Source organism: Poecilia reticulata, linkage group LG8 (assembly GCF_000633615.1).
Source record: "Poecilia reticulata strain Guanapo linkage group LG8, Guppy_female_1.0+MT, whole genome shotgun sequence".
Taxonomy (NCBI): Eukaryota; Metazoa; Chordata; class Actinopteri; order Cyprinodontiformes; family Poeciliidae; genus Poecilia; species Poecilia reticulata.
In genome coordinates, this window is record NC_024338.1 from 12764428 (window position 1) to 12785774 (window position 21347).

Sequence of the window (21347 nt, forward strand, 5' to 3'; positions counted from 1 at the left end):
GATAAAAGTTAATATTAATGACACTTAATGACATCTTCATAACTGTTACTTGTTTCACTTTACTTAATGACACTGTAATGACACTTAACATATTCATAACTGGTGCTATTTGTTCTACTTTAATGAGTTTGTTATTAAATCATTTGATAGTGTAATAAAGCTTAGTGAAATCTCTAATGCTTGTCCTACTTTTGCTTTATTTCAGGGAGTGGAAATATTAATCATAGTTTTGTTAAAGCTTTTGCTAGTGTAATAAATCATAACTACTATTATGACAAATTTATGTTAGATCATGATTTCTTGGTTAGTGACAAGTTGTCATAACGAAGACAATTTTGTCTAGGTTAATGACAAGTTGTCAAAACGAAGACAGTTTTGTCTAGGTGAATGACAAGTTGTCGTAACAAAGACAATTTTGTCTAGGTTGACAAGTTGTCATAACAAAGACATTTTGTCTAGATTAATGTCAAGTTTTCATAACGAAGACATTTTTGAACAATGTCAACTTTGTATTAAAAGTGTCATGATTTACCGAATGACACTTTATGACAACAGTCATAAATATTCATGAAGACTTATTCACGTTCATGACAGTTATGTCATGTTTATGATGGTGTCATGACAGTCTYATTCACCCCCCTTCAAATAAAGTGTTACCCATTGGTTTTGAAGTGCCATAAACAGAAGAACTGTCAGAATAAGGCCAGAATAAAATATTTGTGAATTTAAACTTCTGGAGGTGTTGTATGAGCTTAGGTTGTTCAGAAATCTAAAATTTCATTCTAATTTCTAATTTTCATTCTAAAATATTTTTACTGTAACTCAGTATGCATCCAATTACTGAAGTCATTGGTATACTTCTGAAGTCATTACTGAAGTCATTGGTATACTTCAGTAATGCTTTTAATTTAACACCAAGTACTCATGAGTCCAAGCAAATAAACCTCACATGGATTTTTGGACCTGCTGGAGTTGTTCTTATAGAGTGGATGTGATTCCCATAGCTCTCAAATGGGAATCAGAGTAAATACCAGCTTTGTGGAATTGAATATTAATGAAAAATCTAATGAAATTCTTAAAACATTAAGGTTTGATTTCACAAAGGAAGGCATAAATCCATCATATATGGCTAAATTCACCCCAGACAATAATCCTGGAAAGGACGTCCTACATTTACAAATACATCAACTCAACTCAAAACGTCAGGGTATCTGTTACAAGTGCCACCATATTAGCCAGATACTTTGCATCTTAAAGTGTATTCAAGGCATCTACCCCTCACCATTTTGTAACTTTGCAGTTTTGGTGGTTTCATGCTCTACACTGAGAAAGAAATGGTGATATTGTTTTGTCTGAACAGATTGTTGTCCAGTCACTGACAATCACCTCTATCTAGTCAAATACTATATATTTAGTAGCTGTAGTGCATCTTCACAGATGTAATGAGAATGCTGTCATTGTAAATGCTTTTCATCCAATGGTGAAGATTTGGTCAATATTTCAGTGGCAGCTGAAGAAATTTTGAAAACCGATACTCTTAATTTTTTCTTGAGTGTGATGATTAAAATCCAATAAATATTTCATAGCTTAGACTTTCGAATGAATAAAATTACCAATACTCACAATTCGGTGTCTTCAATGGAGTCTGGGTCCTCCATGGTCTCCAGTCGTCTCTGGCAGGCATCCAATAGCTTTTTTCTTGGCCCTAATGGGATATGAATGCTCTTAAGGTCTTGATCAGAGCAAAGCAGGAGAGCTTCTAAGTCGATCTTCTCTCTTTTGAATATGGAGTAAAACTCGCTCATGCTTTGTGTGGCAAGGAAGACCTCCAGAGGGCTTGTATCAGGCTCATCGTCATCATCCAACCCTAATTCAACTTCTTCCCAAGGCAACTCTTCCGTGTTTCTTTCCTGTAGGCTGCGTGCGCTTCCAATGCTGTCTTCGTCTATACTTGGATAATGCTGCAACCGACTGCGTAAACGCACATTATTACCTGAGCGGGTCGTGTCTCGAGCACCGAGGTTGAACATTCCTCCACTTACATAGTTTCTTCTAAAGACCATGGTACCCAGACCCGGTCTGTTAAACAGGGAATCATGTCCGGAGTCTGTGCTGATCTCAGAGTAGTCCATATCTGGTCCAAGAAGGTCTGGCTCACTCATGGCACGAGAAATGGCACCGTCGTTGTCTCTAGGGAACATATCTCGAACATTTCGACGCCCTCTGTCTTTTGCATTGATATACGTCCCCTGCTTGACAAACATGACATCATTACCTAACTGAAGTCCAGAAAGGGAGCGCACACTCTTTCTTCCATCTTCGTAAATTTTAAAAGTTCCATCGCCTTGCTTTCTCTTCTCCAGCTTCTTTTGAATCTTTGTCTTCCCTCGGTTTGTGGCATGGAGAGTTGCCTAACAGTACAGAAACAATGTAACAATGAAGCAGTCAAAGAATTTTAATCATTTCAAGTACATTTAAATATGTCAATTAGTGTACGAAAACTTAAACCACAAAAAAAGTCCCAACCTGAGAATATGGCACACTGATAGTGGCTGTGCTGAAGTTGCGTAGCTTGTGGCTAACAGAGCTGCCAGTGTAACTGGAGAAACTCATGACATCTGAAGCGGAAGCCTCAGAGGTTTCTTTATGAAACTTTCGCTCCATGCGTTTGCGGTGTTTCTTCTGCATCTTAGCACACTCTTTGATCCTTTGCTCAGCATCACGAAATGCCCGGTCCTTCAGTTTGCCGACCAGTTTAGGATTTAGCCCTGTTTGCTTGGCAGCGATGGAATCCAAGTAGCGGACACAGTCCATGTGGTTCTTCGTGGCAGCCATGTCCAGGGGTGTGTGGTAGTCATTGTCTAGGCACCATATGTTGGCACCGAAAGACACCAGGAAGAAAAGGCAGTCGGGATGACCATTGGCAGCTGCCAAGTGGAGTGGTGTGTTCCCCCATATGTCACACTTGTCTGGGTTGCCTCTGTTGGCCAAAACAGTCAAAAGGTAACCGAGTGAATACAAAATGCAGTTTTTACAATAATGATTTTATTTATAAAGGGGGAAAAAAACTGGTCAAACAAAGCAATGTTGACTTGGCTATAAAATGTTATCCACTAAATCTTTATTGATCATGAAATTTTGAAAATGATTTTGGAAAGTTAAGTTACAAAGCATTCAGGCTTCAACAACTAAGCTTGAATGCTGGCTTGCTTTAGGCCAATTCTTTTTCTGTTTTTCTTTTGTTTGTTTGTTTTTCAATCAGCAATCAACTAATGTCCTCCAATGCAATACTACAGTCCTCGCTTTCCTGACCGCCCGCGACCCGAGGACTACCTTAATGTGTGTTGCACTGTTGCTTCAGATCTGTAATACGACCGCTGGCTTGCCAGCATCACGGCTCCACTACCTGTATCCTGTTTCAAGGGAGGCCACATAAATTGCACCTGACACAGTTTGGTCTGACTGGTGATGTCCTCCTGAATTCCTCAAGTCAGATCAAGCAACCTGCTTGCTGGGTAACAGCCAAAGATGAGTTTTCAAGCTTTTAACTGATTATCTGAACCTTTTTGATAAGATAAACGTAATATGCAAATTTACCAAATTAAATTTATTTCCTTGTATACTTTATCAAACTGTATTCAAATGTTTCTTGGCATCTTTATTTTAAGTTACTTCTATATATTTATAAGCATTTTTTCTGGTACCTACTCCAACATAATGTTAAGTTAACTTCAGTTAAAATATATTTCATTTATTTTATCTAARGTTTTATATAAAGCCACTTCTTGCCAAACTGTTCTGTCTCTTCTTTGTCCTCCATGGTAGCCGCATAGACCTCTGAATATTTTATGCTATGGACATGAAACTACTGCAGATTTATAATTGATGGGTGTCACTGTAAGGATTTCTAATATGTGTCATTCTTGGGCAGCGATTTTCAAAGCCCGGTTCTGATTTCGGTGGAGCGTCCTTCGTGTTTCATCAGGATCGAAGAGAGGATAGAAATTTGGGAAATTTTTTAGAATGAATGGTTCATGGAATTTGTTTTTAGGCAATGGGTTATCTTCAGTGCTGATGGCTGACAGTGATGGGTAAACAGCCCCAAAGACAACAATAAAACTCAGATCAAAAGGAATTACAGCGTGAGCACAGAGTTGAAAAAAGTTCAGGGAACATACTATAAATTTAAGAAACAGAGTTACTTATACTCAGATGATATATTTATGACCATCTAAGTTCAAATCATACAAAATGGTACTCACACAAAGGTATCTAACATGATGGCTTTATGTGTCGCAATTTATGTCTGTGGTAAAATGCTTAGGACAGTAGTGTCAGATGCCTTGTCTCATTATTATCTGATGGTCTGTTTCTGTCTTCACATTCAGTGACAGTTTAATGCCACTGCAGGTAGCTCAATGCAATATATGAGCCAAATATAGCAGATATAGCATCTTTCCCATGACACTTGGACCTCTCTCCTTTGTTTATTGCCTCACAAGTTTGACTTATGGTAACTATTAGTGTTTATTTTCATTCCATTGGATAATCAGTACTTTATGTCTCCTATGTGCTGCAGCTCTGTGTACACTCGAATCGTGGGAAATACTGAACTAAAGCTGAGGCCATCTTGGGCGTTTTGGGAGACCCCTGAACAAGATGAGTTTGTTCAGGGGTCTTGAAGACCCCTGAACAAACTCATCTTTAAAATGAACAAATTCAAACTGAATTTATCATAAAATTAGAGCTGACAGTCTTCACTAATAACCTGCTAAAACTGTCCCTGGTGTTTTTTGTTTGCTTGTTTTTTTAACTCCTAATAAATTGTCTCTCACAAATTAAGCAACGTTTAATGATGTGATGTTGTCTTTAAATTTGCTAAGTGAAGCAGAATCACGTTTTGTTCTGGCTGACTTGGAAACCAGGTCAACCTGATGAGATGAGAAATGAACCGCTCTACAAAAAAAATAGACCAGTGCTAATCTTGCCAAAAATCTTCATAAAGCATCTTCCGAAAACTAGAATGAAATATTTTCTCGTTCTCTTCATAAAACTGTGAAACTAACTTTAAAAAGGGAGAAATCAAAAGACTGACACATTCTACTTACAAAGACAAATACAGATCTGCTAATAGATAAAATTGATTAATTTGCTCTAACAATAATTACTAACAATCAAATAATTACTTGAGGAACTGTGAACGTACAGTGCCTTATGATAGTGCTCACATTATATCCTTAGCAATGTATCTGTATTTTATGCGCAAAATAGCATGATTTTGAAATGGAAGTGGGAGCCTAAAGTGATAGCCTGGGCAAGGAATCAAAGAAGGATCCAAGAGACCCAATGTGGCTCTGGAGGAGCTCCAGATAGATCCACAGCTCAGGTGGGAACATCTATTGTCATGGCAACTATTATTTGTTGACACCATAGGTCTGATTTTGATGGAAAAGGGCACAACGATAATCACAGCTGAAACAAATCCACAAGGGGTAGCATTTAAATATTGCCACAAAGCTTGTGGGAAACAGCAAACGTGAAAGACAGCTTAAGACTTTCCCCACGGTGTTTCATGGAAGCATCGTACTTTGAGAAATTGGTGTGTGGTAGTTTGTTGCACTACAAAATCTGCCTTTGTCCTCTAAGCGACTACATTTTCTTCTAAATGTTTCCACATAAGCTGGCAGAATAATTTAAATGAGCTGTATTCAGGCGCTACGTCCATTAAGTTGAATTACGCACCAAACGAGCTGTTGAACGGGTAAAAAAATAAAATAAAATAAAAAATCTCAGATTACAGTAAGCAACAACCGAAATAAAAATGAAATGCATTCAGAAATCATCTATGATGAACCTTTAGATGCATTTTAAAGCCTAGGACTTATTGGGTATAGCTACTTCGTAATAAATCATACCCACCCCCTGGCCACGATCAGCCGCAGAGCCTCCAGGTTGCCGTGGTATGCCGCCCATAAAGTCGGTGTCATGCCATCCTCGTCCGGCGCGTTCAGATCCTTCCTCGTCGCCTCCTTCAGCAGGTCCAGGTAGCCGTCCCGGGCCGCCTTGTGATACCTGTCATTCATGGTGCTGAATCAGTTCGCCGTGCGCAAAGCCATTCCGTCTCACCACAACCACCTCCATGGTCCCAGTCATGAGGCGGCGGCAGGCTGATTAATCGGGTCCCATTTTGTCTCTTGGTTCACCCAGAGGGACTCGCTCCTGGTATGTAAGAGGAAGCGCGTTTCCAGGGACGCGATGGCACACACAGCGCGGATCAACACTGCTCCCGGTGGACGAGGTGAATCAGAGATAAGATATTTCCCCCGCCACCAAAAAAAAAACCATCCATATACCACTGTATCTAAATAGTGGGGAAAAAAGGCAAACTGCRCGCTCCGTTAAAGAAGGTTTTTCTGATCAGGTGTGTTTGACCAGAAAAAGATTGCTTGGGGCTCACCTGGTGCTCACCTAAAGTTGCCTGACCTCCAGTTTTACAAATGCATATCCATAAAATGTATTACAGAAACGTCAATTTTTATGCAATATTGGAACTCCCATATTTTGGTGAATAATTACGCACAGTTAGATGACTAGCTTTTCTTTCTTTTTTCTTTTTTCTTTTTTTTTTAAATAATATGATTTACAGATAATGAAAACCCAAGTTCGCCTTTTTCACAGAGTAGATACATAAGGCCAATCAGAAAGGCTTTAACACACATAAGACACAGCCTAAAGGGATTTTAGAGTTGTGTAACACAGTCACTGACAACCTCCAAATGGAGAGGAAGTGAAGTGCCTGATCACAAAGTTCTGTATCCAAGTTTGAAATGTTGAGTGGAAGGAGAAAGTGTGAGAAAGGCAACACTGAAGCAAAGTCTGTCTATTCAAGAGCTTTAGAAAGATTTATAAAGTGCAAAATGAGATAATGTACCTTTTAGAGAAGGTCCAATTTGTTTGGATTCACCTGTATGTCGCCCACAGCCTTGTTCTTTTATTTTATGAAAAAAAAATTAGGAATTGGGGTCAAGTTAGTAGCATTCACAAGGAACCCTGGGGAGAAAAGAAAGGCTATTCCATGTTGACTGCTCTCAGTCAATGTGCATGTAAACAGTTCTCTAAGCCAGAGCGGGCCGCAGAAATGCTGAAAATTAACCTGGAATTGTGACTTTGTTGAGAAAACATTCAAACTGTCCAAGTGTTGTCCAACTGGTCAACATTTCTTGTATGAATTGCATGAAAAATGTCACCTATGCAAACTGTCTCATTGCTTCAAGCCCTGGAGTTGACACATTTATTTCATTCTTTCTTACAGTCATAATGTACAGAAAGTCCCTTATGTTCCATTAATAGAATATGATTATTTATTGTGTTTAAATATGTCATCTAATAAAAGCTCATAAAGCTGTCCTTAGGGCTTCGAAAGATTCTGCTTTCACTCTTGATGTTTTCATGTGTTCCTCTACGTTTACATAATAGATATGATCAAATATTACATAACACAATAGATAGTATTAATAAATGATTAGTTAATATATTAATAAATTAGTTGCGTAAAGGTTAGAGTGCAAATATATATGTAAGCAATGTGTCACTGTGGCAGGTTAACAGGTAGTGTCATCTCACTGTGGTTTTCCACACTTCAAAATTGACTTTTTCAAAGTTTCCACCCTGAACTGCAAATGCAAACAGGACAAGCTGAAAATTAATATTAGTTAGTGAACACACTTTTAGTAGGATACTGGAACATGCATTATAAAGTACACCAATAAGTCAAAGCATACCCTTTAGGTGTTAAAGATACTGATTGTGTACATTAAAGATAACTTGCATGCAATTTTGTCTGATGACAGTGACAAAATTGTCTGCTGCAGCAGAAAAATAAATCAAGTTTAAAACAAACACACAAAAAAAACCCTAATATAATATACAGATTTTGCATCTGTGAATTCAAGGGATTGTAGCTACTTGGTCCCACTTTTATGTAGTGAAATAGTTGTGTGATATCAAGAACAAAGTTCTGGCAATCCAGAATGGAGTTTGTATTTTCCAAAAACTTTGAAATTAACGGGAAAAGGATATTCCTGGAATTGTGTTATGAACTTTACTGTACTGTACTGTGTTTTGTGCTAAACATCTTTTATTTGTTGATATCATGCTTTTGTTCCAAGCAGTCAGACATTTTATGACGCTTTGGATGGAAACAAGTTTGGTTTTGGAGAAATATAAAAGCCGCAGCACCTTGTCTCTCAGGACATCTCTCCACAGCAGGTAAGCTCACACATACGCTAAAAGTTAAGATGTTGTGTGGTTGATGATGTGAACATCATCAACCACACATTATGTACACAGCTTGTATTATGTCCTTGACAGTATTTTATTTTTTCAAAAGATTCAGTAGAAAAATATTGATGATATAAAGAACACAGCATAATTGGTGTGGAAGATTTTCAGCTCAAAACCACAGAAGGGAATCACACCGTGACAAATACTGATTCTATAATCTTTGAAAACTTTTCCTTTTGTGTGGGATGTGTCTCTATTAGGGAGTTAAGGATTGGATCTGACTGTTGAACCTGACACGTCTCGTTTCTGTTTTCCAGATGCACCAAACACCTCACCTGTACAAAAAAAAGGAGTCTCTGAAACAACAGCCATGTGCATCAACCCGGGCTATGCGTGCGAATGTTTGACCAGCGGTAATTTATGTGAGCCCTGCAAGATGACAGCCAAGGTCAGGGTGCTGGAGGAGGCACACCTCTCCAACAACATAAATGCAGCAGACTCAGCCATGAGTGTCAGTGAGCCAGAGATGGACGCTTCCTCAACTGAAGGTGCGCGGGACCGGGGCAGAAACTGGGGATGGATGTTGTCTGCTATCATCTGCCTCAACATCCTGATGTTGGGCTGCGCCTTCGTTAGTGGGGGCACTTCGAGCAGTGTCAATATCAACACCTCAGACCTGCAGATTTTCATTCTCTTCCTGTTCCTGCTGACCTCCGTCTGGATGGTCTACTTCACCATTTACAATTCCAGGACAGAAAATGCTGTCTTCAAGGACAGGCATGCAGGACCCATTTGGCTGAGAGGTACAGTAAAAAATGTTACTGCTAAACAATTTATGTGAGGAGTATTTCGWGGACAGTTTAATCACTTTCCTCTACATGTTGCTTTGCTTTTAGCTGGACTTCTTCTGTTTGGAATCCTCAGTGTCATCATGGATGTCTTTAAGATCGCCAGCTATGTGGGTTACCTCCACTGTGACCCAGGTGTTGCCACCAATGTTAAAGTTGCATTTCCCGTGGTACAAATTGTCTTTATTCTTGTGCAGGTAAAAAAAATAATAATAATAAATTGGCATTCTTAATGTTCTCCATTCCAATTGGTTAGAAAATGTTACAATTTTTGTATTTTGCACTTGCAGACATACTTTCTGTGGATTCATTCAAGGGACTGTGTGCAGGTCCAAAAGAACCTTTCACGGTAGGTTTTTAGGGTATTTGCATGTTCTTTATTTGCTTATTTTCTTTACCTTTAATAACATAAAGTTACCTAATTTGTAAAGTGCAATCAGTAATACTTTTATAACAAATTTATATCAGTAATGATTTCTTGGTTAATGTCAAGTTGTCATAACAAAGACATTTTGAATAATGTCAACTTTGTATTAAAAGTGTCAGAATTTACCGAATTACGTTTTATGACAACAGTCATAAATATTCATGAAGKCTTATTCATGTTCATGACAGGTGTTATGTCATGTTTATGAAAGTGTCATGTCAGTCTTATTCACCCCCTTCAAATAAAGTGTTACCAAAATATTTAAGCATCATAGAATGTGTGTTAAATGCAAACAAAAGTGCATTTAAGTGCTCATTGTTGGTTGATGTTTTATAGACCAAAAATGGTCTTAGCTTTGATGCATTTATAGAAATAAATAAATAGAAAACAATTCACATTTTTCTGTATTTGACCTGCAAACTGCTGATCATACGTAATCAAGTGTGAACTAGAATAGCGTGGGATGTGTCTCTGGAATATCTTTGTTAATTTTCTCTGTCTTTTTGATATTTTAGATGCGGGCTGATGCTTACCCTCGCCACAAATCTTGTTTTATGGATGACTGCGGTCACTGAGGAGTCTCTTCATCAAACAGTTTTTCCAGATGCTCCGACCAATGTCACCAAGCTCTCAAGAAGACAGATGTACATCTATAGAGGTAACCTAAGCAGGTGAAAGGTGGTTTCGCAGTCATTAATGAATAAAGTACGTGACACTGTCTTATCTGTGTGAAATTACAGCCGATTATGGGGATGACAAGTGCAAGTGCAGCCACAGCTCCTGCAGCATCTTCAAGGATGCCTATTACTACCTGTACCCCTTCAACATCGAGTATTGCCTCTTTGCCTCCGCCATGGCCTTCGTCATGTGGAAGAATGTGGGACGAGTAGCGTCACAAAGCAACCACCACCATGTGAGATTCAGCCTCAAGGAAGTATACATCGGTCCGATTTTGGGGCTCCTCCTCGTGGTCGCAGGCATCGCAACATTCATTGAGTATGAGATTGAAATGAAATCAAAGTCAGGTGTAGAGAGCCATGATGCTGCAGTGATGACACATTTTGTCATGAATATAGTCATTGTCACATTGATGTCTGTCTGCACTGTCATCGGAAGCGCTATCTTCAGGGTGGACCACAGGGAGCACATCTCAGAGAAGAACCCCACCCGCAGTCTGGATGTGGGGCTGCTAGTGGGAGCCTCGCTGGGGCAATTCATCATCAGCTATTTCTCCATYGTAGCCATGGTTGCAACTGGGGCCAAGGGTCACCTGAACAGGCTCAATTTGACATGGGGAATACTGATGGTAATACAGATTGGCTTGCAGAACTTTTTCATAATTGACGGCCTGCACCGGGAGCCCTTTCATGAGGTGGAGGCTGACACAGTGGTTGAAAATCAGTACGTGGTGGAATCCAGCAAAGACGGAAGCAAACTTGAAAAAGTTGACCTGGACAATAAGCCCAAGCCTGATGTAGAAGCACGTGGCCACGGTGGGACAGCGGAGCACAAACACAAACTCCTGTGGAAGAGGCGAGTGTTGAGAGAAGTCTGCGCATTCCTGATGCTGGGTAACATCATTGTAAGTACCTTTTTTTCCCCTTTTTCTCACATTCACTGTGATCGRTTCACTTAACACTRAGTCTCTTTATGTTTTTCACAGCTGTGGATCATGCCAGCCTTTGGTGCTCGTCCCCAGTTTGATCATGACACCGAAACACAGTTTTACCAATCCAGCATGTGGGCTGTTATCGTGAACGTGGGTCTTCCTTTCGGCATCTTTTACCGAATGCACTCAGTTGCCAGTTTATTTGAAGTCTATTTAAACTCATAAATCAACATCTTGCAATGAGTGCACAAAAAGCTGGATCTGAGCGTTACTAAACTGTTTTGTACTGGATGTTCTTGATTAGTTTTTGTCAAAAAGGRACAATATTGATTACTTTCTAATGAAGTGGCATCAATATGTCAGTGTAAATGTGTTCAACATTTTATTCATATGAATGTCTTATATAGCTAATCTTGTAAAAGCTGATTTATTCTGTTAACTTTATTTGCAAACAATAAAAAAGAAGTGTTAAAATTCAAACCATGACTATTATTATCATTAATTATTTTTGTTTAATTGTGATTATTATTATTATTATTATTATTATTATTATTATTATTATTATTATTATTATTGTTGTTGTTGTTGTTGTTGCTGTTGTTATTTGCAGTAAACTTTACTGCCCATAGTCAAATACCCTTTGTCTGAAATAATGGTTTTGGGACACTATTAACGTTTTCATTAAGTCTAAAGATCACAATAATACATAAATAAATGTAAATACGCAATACACTTTAGTTATTAAAAATATTATTCAATAGGTCCCTTCATACTGTATTTAAGCATTCCAAAAATAAAGCAGCTGATAAAGTAGTTAATACCTCATTCACTGTAAAACCAATGGTTTCCGAAAGGAACATACGGGTATCTGCTYAACAGAGCCCCCTGGTGGTACACATCTGTCACTGGAGTACCCAACAAACCTGATTGACTYACTCGGTCCCGAAACCTTTAAGCTTACAGTTTATATAATTACAACAGAAARAAACACCAGCTAATACAAGAATACCTAACAGACTAGGCAAAGAAATTATGGCAATCGATTTTAATCAAATCTATTCTAATAATGGTGGCACAAATGTTCCATACAATCATTTTTAACTTCTGCACGGAGTGTTTCTGGAGATTATACCTCTTGGTGATGTTTAAGACCAGCACCCGATCTTATGTTTGTAGCAAGCGACTCCTGTTGATAAAATYATGGTGCGTAGAYATTAGAATATTTAAATCAGGCAAAAATGATGGCCACCCTTTCTTCGGGTCCTTAGCACACGAGTTTGTTTACATCCACGTCAYCAGGAAACTCATTCYGTGYCRGAGATGCATCGACAGGTGATTTATTTAAWAACATATTTTTTGTCACATTTATGAGGTTATTGCTTGATTRAGCATTATGCGTCATRTCTGTGTTAAGACTTAAAATAGACACAAATACGTGYTGGGAGCTAAGAACAAGATTCTTGCTAATTTTGTGTGGGTGTCTTCATGTTTTTAATGTTTAAAGGACTCTACAGAATCACCTCTTTTTGGTGAGGAGGACAACTTCAGACTAAAACAGTCTAACATTAAGTAAGGTTTTTTTTTWAATCTCTTTTGTCTACTCTCTTATCATGGACAAGTAAGCTGGTCTTTAAATAAAATCCAAACGTGTTTTTCAGATATCCTTTGGCATCGTTCTTCCACCTTTTCTTCCGCACAAGTGCCATCTTGGTTTATTTACTATGTGACGTCATTAGTAGTCGTTTTATTGTCTGCATGGTCACCATCATCCTCCTGCTTTCATGCGACTTCTGGACTGTAAAGGTGAGCGTGTCTGATTATTAAAACAACAAACAAACAAAAAAAAAAACAAGATCTACATGTATTAATTCTGCCTGAAACGTTTGTTATCATCTAAATGGTTTATTGCTCGTTTAAATTTCATAATTTTGAATCGAATGTGTTTAGAATGTATCTGGCAGATTACTGGTTGGCCTTCGATGGTGGAATCAAGTGGATGAAGATGGGAGAAGCCACTGGATGTTTGAATCAAGGAAGGTAAGCACTGGGAAAAAAAAGTGTTAATCTTTAAAGTCCCTGTTAGAAGTCTAAAAACACTATTCATCATTGTCATGTATGTCATATTATTGTTTTTAGCTTTTTATATAACCTCTCTTTTATTTCAGATTGGAAAGATAAGACAACCAGAACTTATATGCTTTATATAACCATTGGCATTTGAATTTAGGGAATATTTGGTATTTCACTAAATGTTACATACAAATGAAATTGGTTGGCATCATCGCACAACCGGTACCACTATGGGTGCCTCTACTGAGCTTGAGAGTTGGTGCAGTTGATTTTGTTTTGAACTAAAGCACATTTAACCAAATATTATAGCAAGTGTATGTAATTATTTCAGCCTGAATAAATAATTTTTGATCCAGTGTGGAAGAGTTAAAATTCACATTTTATTTTAGAGTCATGTCTGCTTGTAAGCCTCTGGCCAATCATGTACCTTGACTCTTATTATAGAATAAAATGCAAGTGACTCTTAGATTATCGTATTTATCAGGATTAAATAAATTGTCACCATCCTCTCTAAACAGTCTGATGGTGTCAGCAAAATATCCGCTGCAGAGTCGCGGCTCTTCTGGCTTGGCCTTATTGTGTGCCCCATTTTCTGGGTCATCTTTGTCTTCAGCACCATCTTCTCATTTAACATCAAATGGCTGGTGAGTTCAGTGCTTTGTGTATGTGTCAGATTCCTACCTGTATAAATTACTGCCATGTATGTGATGATTCCCTTTGTGACTTTGCACCTCAGGTTGTGGTGATAATGGGGCTGGTTTTGCAGTGGGCTAACTTGTACGGTTATGTCAGATGCAAAGTGGGTGGAAAGTCCAGCCTGAGAAACATGGCAAAGTCCTACCTCAGTGGGCAGATTTTCAAACAGGTTTGTGAAGTGTCACGCTTACCTTTACTTTTAATGTATTGTCAGAACACATTGTGACACTCATCTTTTTTTCTTTTTTTTTTTTTCTTTAAAAAGGCCATGAAGGAAACAACGAAAAGTTGAAACTGAATTGGAAGCATTCAGACACAAAGAGGTGGTGGGGCTCAGAACTCGATGGAGTTAGTATATTTATACTTGAGGAGGTAGTCTGTTATGTTCCTGTTTCTTTACATGTGGTGATTCTAAGAAATTCAGTGTGAGATAGTAACACAAGGTGAGCGTTTTTTACACAATTTTTGTAAGCTTGTGGACGTAAAATGTTGGGGAAAGTTCACCAATATAGAAAACCTCTGGTATTTTCGTTACTTTGGCTAAGCTGCATTTTTGTGTCAGAAAGTTTGTTATTTTTTGGTTTGTTTATGTGTAAAATGAAATAGCCATTTACTAGAATCTTTGAGAAGGCGTTGTGTGCATTAAAAATAAATCATGAAAATTCTATTGTCTCCTCTGGTCCGAAATATTGTCCAAATATGTATTGATATCCTTGTGATGTAGAATATTTCAACTAAGTGCTCTTAATGTAATTGGAAAAAAAAAAAATTTAGGACAAGAGTGACAAGAAAGTGGCTGCACAGTGGCGCAGTTGGTAGAGCTGTTGCCTTGCAGCAAGAAGGTTCTGGGTTCGATTCCCGGCCTGGGGTCTTTCTGCATGGAGTTTGCATGTTCTCCCTGTGCGTGCGTGGGTTTTCTCCGGGTACTCCGGTTTCCTCCCACAGTCCAAAAACATGACTGTCAGGTTAATTGGCCTCTCCAAATTGCCCCTAGGTGTGAGTGTGTGTGTGCATGGTTGTGTGTCCTGTGTGTCTCTGTGTTGCCCTGCGACAGACTGGCGACCTGTCCAGGGTGTACCCCGCCTCTCGCCCGAAACGTTGGCTGGAGATGGGCACCAGCACCCCTCCCGACCCCACTGAGGGAAAAAGGGTGCAAGAAAATGGATGGATGGATGGAGTGACGAGAAAACTACTTTGTCTCCAGGTGAATGTTTGGCCACAAGGTGGCAACAAACATTATTGTTTTCTTGCCGGTACTTTAGTCTGAATATGTCTGAATACAACTTTTAATGTTTATGCAAAAAGTCCAATTTATGTTTGTTTAAGACATCCATTGAATGACTTTTCTTGTGAAATGCCACATTAATCTGCTGCGAACGATAAAATGTCTATTCAGTGACTTTTCACAGTATGTGAACAAATCTCATAGATCAAAATATAGGGAATATATTTGTTTTATTTAACAGATAAAATAAAGAATAACGCAAGAAATGTATAGTTACATCTCTGGTCTCTGTGGCTTCACAATCATTAATGCATCTATTCCTCCATCTATTGTCTATACACACATATTCTAGTAAGACCACATGGGCCCTGGTGCCTATCTGCGTGGTACGTCCTTCACAAGTTCACCTGTTCATCAAAGAGCATCATATAATAAACAACTTGCATGAGAACATTCACACCTAGAATAACATTTATGTACATGATGAAGCCATTCAAACTTCATGCAGACATAGTGCAAGTTAGGATTGCTTCCCAGGACCATCTTCCTGCAAGACAACAGCACTAACAACTACACCACTATGCAACTGAGTTTCTAACACAAACCACCTGTTAATTACAGCCTTTACATTGATCCAAGAAGTTTTTAGCTGTGTTGCATCAAAAATATGCAAGATAGTAAATTAACCTTTTCAGTCTTTATTTTGTGGAAGTCATGAACTGCAGTGATCTCTTAACAAATCCTAATCTGGATTCCTCAAAAATAATTATGGTAATTACAGGAAAATAACTCATTTGGTAAAACACCTAAGAAAAGCCATTCATCACTCATTTTTGATTTAAAAAAAATGGCTTTGTCACAACATCTCATCTTTGACCCCTGATGTTTCTGCGTAAAGGCAAATGCCCACTGTGTCCAGAATATGCATGTCAGGATTTTCTGCTAACTTAATGCAGAAAAGCAAGTTTTTGGTTGTAGTTTTTGGTTCTAGAAAAGAAAGGTTAGAGATCAGATTTGACCCTTCTGAAACAAATGAACATCTTTTCCATGCCCATCTGTTAAAGTTAAATAACATTTGAATATGTGAAACATAATCATCCTTGCAATAATTATCGTGGTTGTCTCTTTCCTATTTTCTTTGGTAAATCCAGTTAGTGAATTTGTTTTGTTTTGGACAAGCCATGAATTAGTTTGAACTTGTATTTTTAGCTTGTGAAGCTTGCATTCTGTTGTTATTCTTTCACCATATTTCTTGTTTGTAGTGAAGACTTGAGCTATACAAATAAACCTCCCTTGAACTGATGAAGTAGAATATAATAGAAAGTTTGACTAACAGTTAGTTACATGGTTTAAGAGTATATAAGTTTTTAGCTAAGAATTCTATCATGGGGTTCTAATGCTATATTATAATAAATAAGAGGTCAAAAACAATTAGTCATTATCTTCTATGTTGCATTAGTCCCAAAATTTAAAATGATCAATGTCGCATGTGTACTGTATCATAACATAAGTCATGGCAACAACATATCCAGAGCTAAAAATAAGATACAACCAGAAAAAGATTTTGTCCAGTTTATCTGCAAGTTTCTGATGACGTTCACTTTCTTCCTGTTTGGTGTCAACAGCCTCTATGAATCTGACCATCTTCTGGAGCATTTTAGAGTCCTCAGAAAGACCTTGCTGAACGACACTGATGACACCTTTGGTCTCTGCAGAGATCAAAATTACACAGTCTGTCACTCCAAAAAAAAAAAACCCTCTTCACTATCAGTACGTTTCCTTGACAACAAAGCCTCACTCACCTGCATCCTCATTTTCTTTGTTGTCTTCTGCATTTTGAGGGGCAGGCCTTTTATAGAAGCAGGTGAAAAAATCCAGCCCATCTTGAGACACCCTTGTCAACAATATGGATACCAACATGCTTATCACCATCAGGACTTGGCAAACACAGAAATGGATTCCTGTGCAACATAAAAATGGTTGTAGTTACTTGTGCTGCTGATTTATATTTTCCTTTTTTTTGGTCTCATCGGTTTGCACAGCACAAGTTGGTTTGTTTTTGCGTGCCCCGKGACTCACGGATGATTGGGCTGCACTTGCTGTCTCCAGGAAGCACGGTGGTGAGAATGTTCAGGAACATGGTGAAGCTGAGCACCAAGGTAACCTTGAAAGAGTTGCGCTCACCACCTTGCAGTGGCAGAGCACCGCTGACTATATCAGCCACCATGATCAAGATAGTGGGCAGGAGTAATGTGATGAATGGGTTGGTATATCTGATCCTTAGAGACACCTGAGGTGAGCACAAAAGACACAATAACACAAGAACAAAGGGAAAAGAACTACAGTCTGCATTGCATTACTTTCATTAAAATGTGATTTGTTTTACTGTAGCGCTGAATGGCTTCCCTTTTAGTAACTCTTAAGTATGAGAACACTATTTAAACTCATCAGACTMATTTTTTACTACAGCAAGGGAGCTAGATTCAAGTTAGTTAGGTAGCTTATAAGCTTGTTTTTACTTAAATTGCTGCCAGCTACTTCTTGGTGACTTATTAAACCTACTGTTTAGAAAAATAATAATAAAGCCCACTAACGCAGCTCTTCACTTGGATAAATGTATTTAGGTTCATGTTCCAGTTTACAGGTGGTAAATGAGATACCACCAGATAMATGAATTTGATATCAATTTGATCATGCAGTTAATTGGCTTTTATTTATTATTTTTATGAACTTACGTCAATAAAATTGCGATCCTCTCGCTTTTTTCCCAGCTTCACTTCTTCCGTTTCCCAGTCTCCACGCGAACTCTCTGCCAACCTCACATGATCGACTTTTATGCTTATGCCACATTCTGCAATAGAAAAACTAGTATATTAACAATTTCTTAATTTGCTGTAAGAAAGAAATCTGGAATATTGCCCTTTTAAAGAGGTATAGAGACGGCCTTGTTCCTTGTTTGGAATGAACCAATATCAATGTGTGGACATCATCATCAAACATCAATACACAGATTGTAGTCTGGAGTATAAACTCAACATTGTTGCAGCAGTTGCGTTTTAAGAAATATCCATCATTTAAAAAAAATTATTTTACTACCCTGATGGGAGAAGAAATAAATCAGGAAATTTTCAAACACTTTTTTTTTTGCTGTTTCCTTTAAAAAAAAAAAGGAAACAGTGGTTTGAATATGATTATATGATTCCAACAATTAAAGTCACTGTGGAAATGTCGCTAGCTAAAATGGGGTTTGGGCAACATGGTACCACAGAGCTTCTTTCAGTTGATGGTATGCAAAAAGTTCAGTTAACTATGCATAAACAGATCAATATTGTTGCTCAAATTGTACATAGTTTACTTTAAATTGATAGATACAATCCAGAGCAGTCTAGTGCATGCATTAGCCTGTGTTCTTCTGTGAAAATTTAAGGATATGAAGTTAAAATAAAATGGTAGGAATGAAATGTGTTATCATGGCATCAGTGAATTTCTTACCATGTGGTGGGGTGGATTTAAGTCCAACGGGGCACACATCAAAAGCAAAAGGATAGTTGAACAGRTTGATTCCACAGTTCACTTCTGCAATTATGACCACCTTGTGCCCCACTGTGCCATTACTGTACACCACGAGATCAGGTGAATCATGCTCCATGGAGCTTTTTCTGCACATATTCCCAACAGAGACGGCAAGTGCTTCAGGTAAGCTTGAGCAGATCAATGGACTGAGTTTCTTTTAAAAATAGGATGTYATGCCACTCACCCATTTTCTATAGCGATATATGGGGTCCACACTGTATCTACTGGCAAAATGAGTTTTYCAAATGGATATAYTGATGTGTTCCACGCCAGCTCTGGATCCACCCATGCCTGTACGTTAAAAGTAAAATTCAGGTTTTGTTTTATCTTTCTGTTTTAATGTTTAATTTTTAACACATACAATTGTAACCTGCAGACGACTCATTACATGCAGTTCCTTCATGTCCTGTTAAAATAAAATAAAATAAAGTTATACATTTTTGCTTTACATTAGCTTTGGAAGAATCCTCAAACAAAGTAGAGAACAGTTTGTTCTTGCCTCCATGGAGTGTGTGGGAAAAAAAATACTTACGACTGATAGCGTTTCGTACTCAATTAATGGAACGTCAACAAGTAAGGTGCAGTTCTCAGACTGAGGTGGAGATAAATATGCTTCACTAATTAACATTTGAGCCAGACATCTGCGAGTCGTGCACTCGGTTTCAGCTTGGGAACATCCTACAATAAGACATGTGTTCCAGTAATTTTAGAAAGACTTCCTTAAATCTTTTAAAAGTCTCCAAAATGTACTTACCAAAAATCAGCAAACTCAGCAGAAAGATTGCACTCTCCATCCTTTTAGTTTTTAGTCTAAATTATTTTTTATCTGAATAGTTATAGATTAATGACTGCACCTTTCATCCTTTCAATTTTCAGCTTGATGTGACTCTTTAAATAGATCTCYTAAACAACAGTGKGCAGAACGCTATTGGTGCAGACGACATAACTGGCCCACAAAAGCTTTTCATTAAGTCATTATAAGCTAATCTCTTTTGTGTTATTCAGTAAGACTGTGCAAACAGTGAAAACGCAGGTGTGGTATTGCCCATTGTCCGTAGCTTCAGGAGAGGACATACAGGTCGTGTTTGACATTGTCATAGGCTGTGCTTCTTACTTATTACAACAAGAACGTGTCTGCAAAAGAGGGGAGCAACTCAATGAGTCTGTAATTGAGAGGCAAGCTTGCACAAAAAATGATTGTAAAAAAACAGAACAAATATTTAAGACTGCAATGATTAAGCTAAGGAGTGGCTTTTTAAATACACTGCTTTGACAGCTGGCTGATGAATTGCAGTTTTACCAAGAACTGTCTAGGCTATTTGAGTTCATTAACTTTAACAACATGCAATTTTTGTTATGTAATGTTGATTTTAAATTAAGCTGCCTAACATTTATTCTACTGATGTGAAAAGATGTGGTTTGTGGTGTCCCTATGTGATGCACTGATGGTATGGTAATAAAAGGGAAGAATAAAATCCCAGGAAGAGGATTGTCTGGTGTTGTGAACAGGCATGTGGGGAGCTCTTAGGCCTCTGTTGGCCAACATTTGCAGCTGAACTGTCTTTTTCATCACTGCACAGTTGATGTTGCAGTTTACTGGTTGGCCAAGAATCAGTTCCCACTGGTCTGTGGTCTGTTGAGTTTTTTGGCCTGCGTCCATCCTGCATTGCGAGGGTCTGCTCTTAGACCTGGTGTTCTCCCGAATGAAACTATCASCACACGTTAATTTCAGATAGTCTCTGCATACACACAAAGACACACACACATAGGCTCAACATATAAATAGAGCCCCATAATTGCATGCAAACACAAAAAGCATGCAGAAGCCAATTATTTCTGAATGATAATGGAAACAGCAGTCTGACCATTGCCGTCCTGTGCAATTCCACTTGAAAAAAAGTTMTYRCTTCTAGCGTAGTCTGGGCTTTCTCCCCTTGACTCGAATTGTCTCCCTTTTCGGCTTTTGACTGGGCCAATCAGTGAGCAGAATGAAAAGTTGTGAACCATGACGTTAATTTTCTGAGCTGCTTTATTATTGTAGTCTGCTTGGAGCAATGGAGGAAGTTCAGTCTGTGTTGGTCAGGCTTTCAAATACTGATTGTATATTAACAACCGCCTCGTTTGGATCAGCACTTTGCAGTGCAAGACGGTTTACAGTGCACGCAGTTTCTGATAAGCTTCTTGGCGTCGAACTGGAGCATTACATGCGTCAAAGGCTAACGTTAGCARCTGGGTAACATTTSCAACCTCAACAGCCTCCAGGAAGCATTTTTTCTCAGCAGCAGAGAGCTATATTTTCTTCCTAAATAAAACCATATTTTATTTTTTTCTGTGTGTCTATTTTCATCCATTCATAATAAAATCATTGTCTCTACAGGACACAGAATAGATAAGGTATTCCTCAGTTATCTCTGAATGGATTGTCTCTTATCTGTTTTCACTCACCATCTTGCAAAACTAGTAGTTAATCAGATAGCTCAACTTCCAAATATGGATAACGGTGTCATTCTCTATTCTTAGGCAAACAACCAGGTTGTTTTGGTGTCGCTGGCCTATTTTTACAGCAACCTTAGATACCCTCTATTGCTGCTATAAGGAAGCGTTCAAAGTTGACTC

General features: G+C 38.3%; 4 protein-coding genes across 5 annotated transcripts in view; 2 read left to right on the forward strand and 2 right to left on the reverse strand.

Moving 5' to 3' along the window:
• The window catches only part of ush1ga (Usher syndrome 1Ga (autosomal recessive)), a 9378-nt gene extending 3115 nt beyond the window's left edge, over positions 1 to 6263 (reverse strand). Inside the window, exons 1-3 of one of the 2 annotated variants that reach the window (XM_008416183.2) lie at positions 5920 to 6263; positions 2527 to 2980; positions 1624 to 2411 (exon numbers count right to left, since the gene is read on the reverse strand). In XM_008416183.2, coding sequence (XP_008414405.1) covers positions 1624 to 2411; positions 2527 to 2980; positions 5920 to 6083 — 1406 coding nt within the window. In that variant the 5' untranslated portion in view covers positions 6084 to 6263. Of the gene's footprint in view, positions 1 to 1619; positions 2412 to 2526; positions 2981 to 5919 lie in introns of those variants that run through there. The other variant, XM_008416185.2, reaches the window with a different exon arrangement.
• A 1942-nt stretch (positions 6264 to 8205) lies between these two features.
• otop2 (otopetrin 2) lies at positions 8206 to 11641 on the forward strand. The gene is made up of 7 exons (XM_008416182.1): positions 8206 to 8268; positions 8601 to 9086; positions 9180 to 9328; positions 9422 to 9480; positions 10074 to 10216; positions 10299 to 11140; positions 11222 to 11641. Exons 2-7 carry the CDS (start codon positions 8654 to 8656, stop codon positions 11390 to 11392), a joined length of 1797 nt encoding a protein of 598 aa, XP_008414404.1. The 5' UTR covers positions 8206 to 8268; positions 8601 to 8653; the 3' UTR covers positions 11393 to 11641.
• Positions 11642 to 12417: 776 nt separating this feature from the next.
• LOC103468832 (Golgi apparatus membrane protein TVP23 homolog B) lies at positions 12418 to 14598 on the forward strand. Its single transcript, XM_008416181.2, has 7 exons — positions 12418 to 12499; positions 12672 to 12736; positions 12826 to 12970; positions 13115 to 13204; positions 13756 to 13881; positions 13974 to 14102; positions 14199 to 14598. Exons 1-7 carry the CDS (start codon positions 12488 to 12490, stop codon positions 14223 to 14225), a joined length of 594 nt encoding a protein of 197 aa, XP_008414403.1. The 5' UTR covers positions 12418 to 12487; the 3' UTR covers positions 14226 to 14598.
• A 773-nt stretch (positions 14599 to 15371) lies between these two features.
• LOC103468831 (zinc-activated ligand-gated ion channel-like) lies at positions 15372 to 20254 on the reverse strand. Its single transcript, XM_008416180.2, has 9 exons — positions 19486 to 20254; positions 19264 to 19409; positions 19093 to 19137; positions 18916 to 19022; positions 18651 to 18817; positions 17894 to 18009; positions 17238 to 17448; positions 16961 to 17119; positions 15372 to 16867 (listed from the first exon to the last, which is right to left on the reverse strand). Exons 1-9 carry the CDS (start codon positions 19523 to 19525, stop codon positions 16614 to 16616), a joined length of 1245 nt encoding a protein of 414 aa, XP_008414402.1. The 5' UTR covers positions 19526 to 20254; the 3' UTR covers positions 15372 to 16613.
• Between the last annotated feature and the right edge of the window lie 1093 nt (positions 20255 to 21347).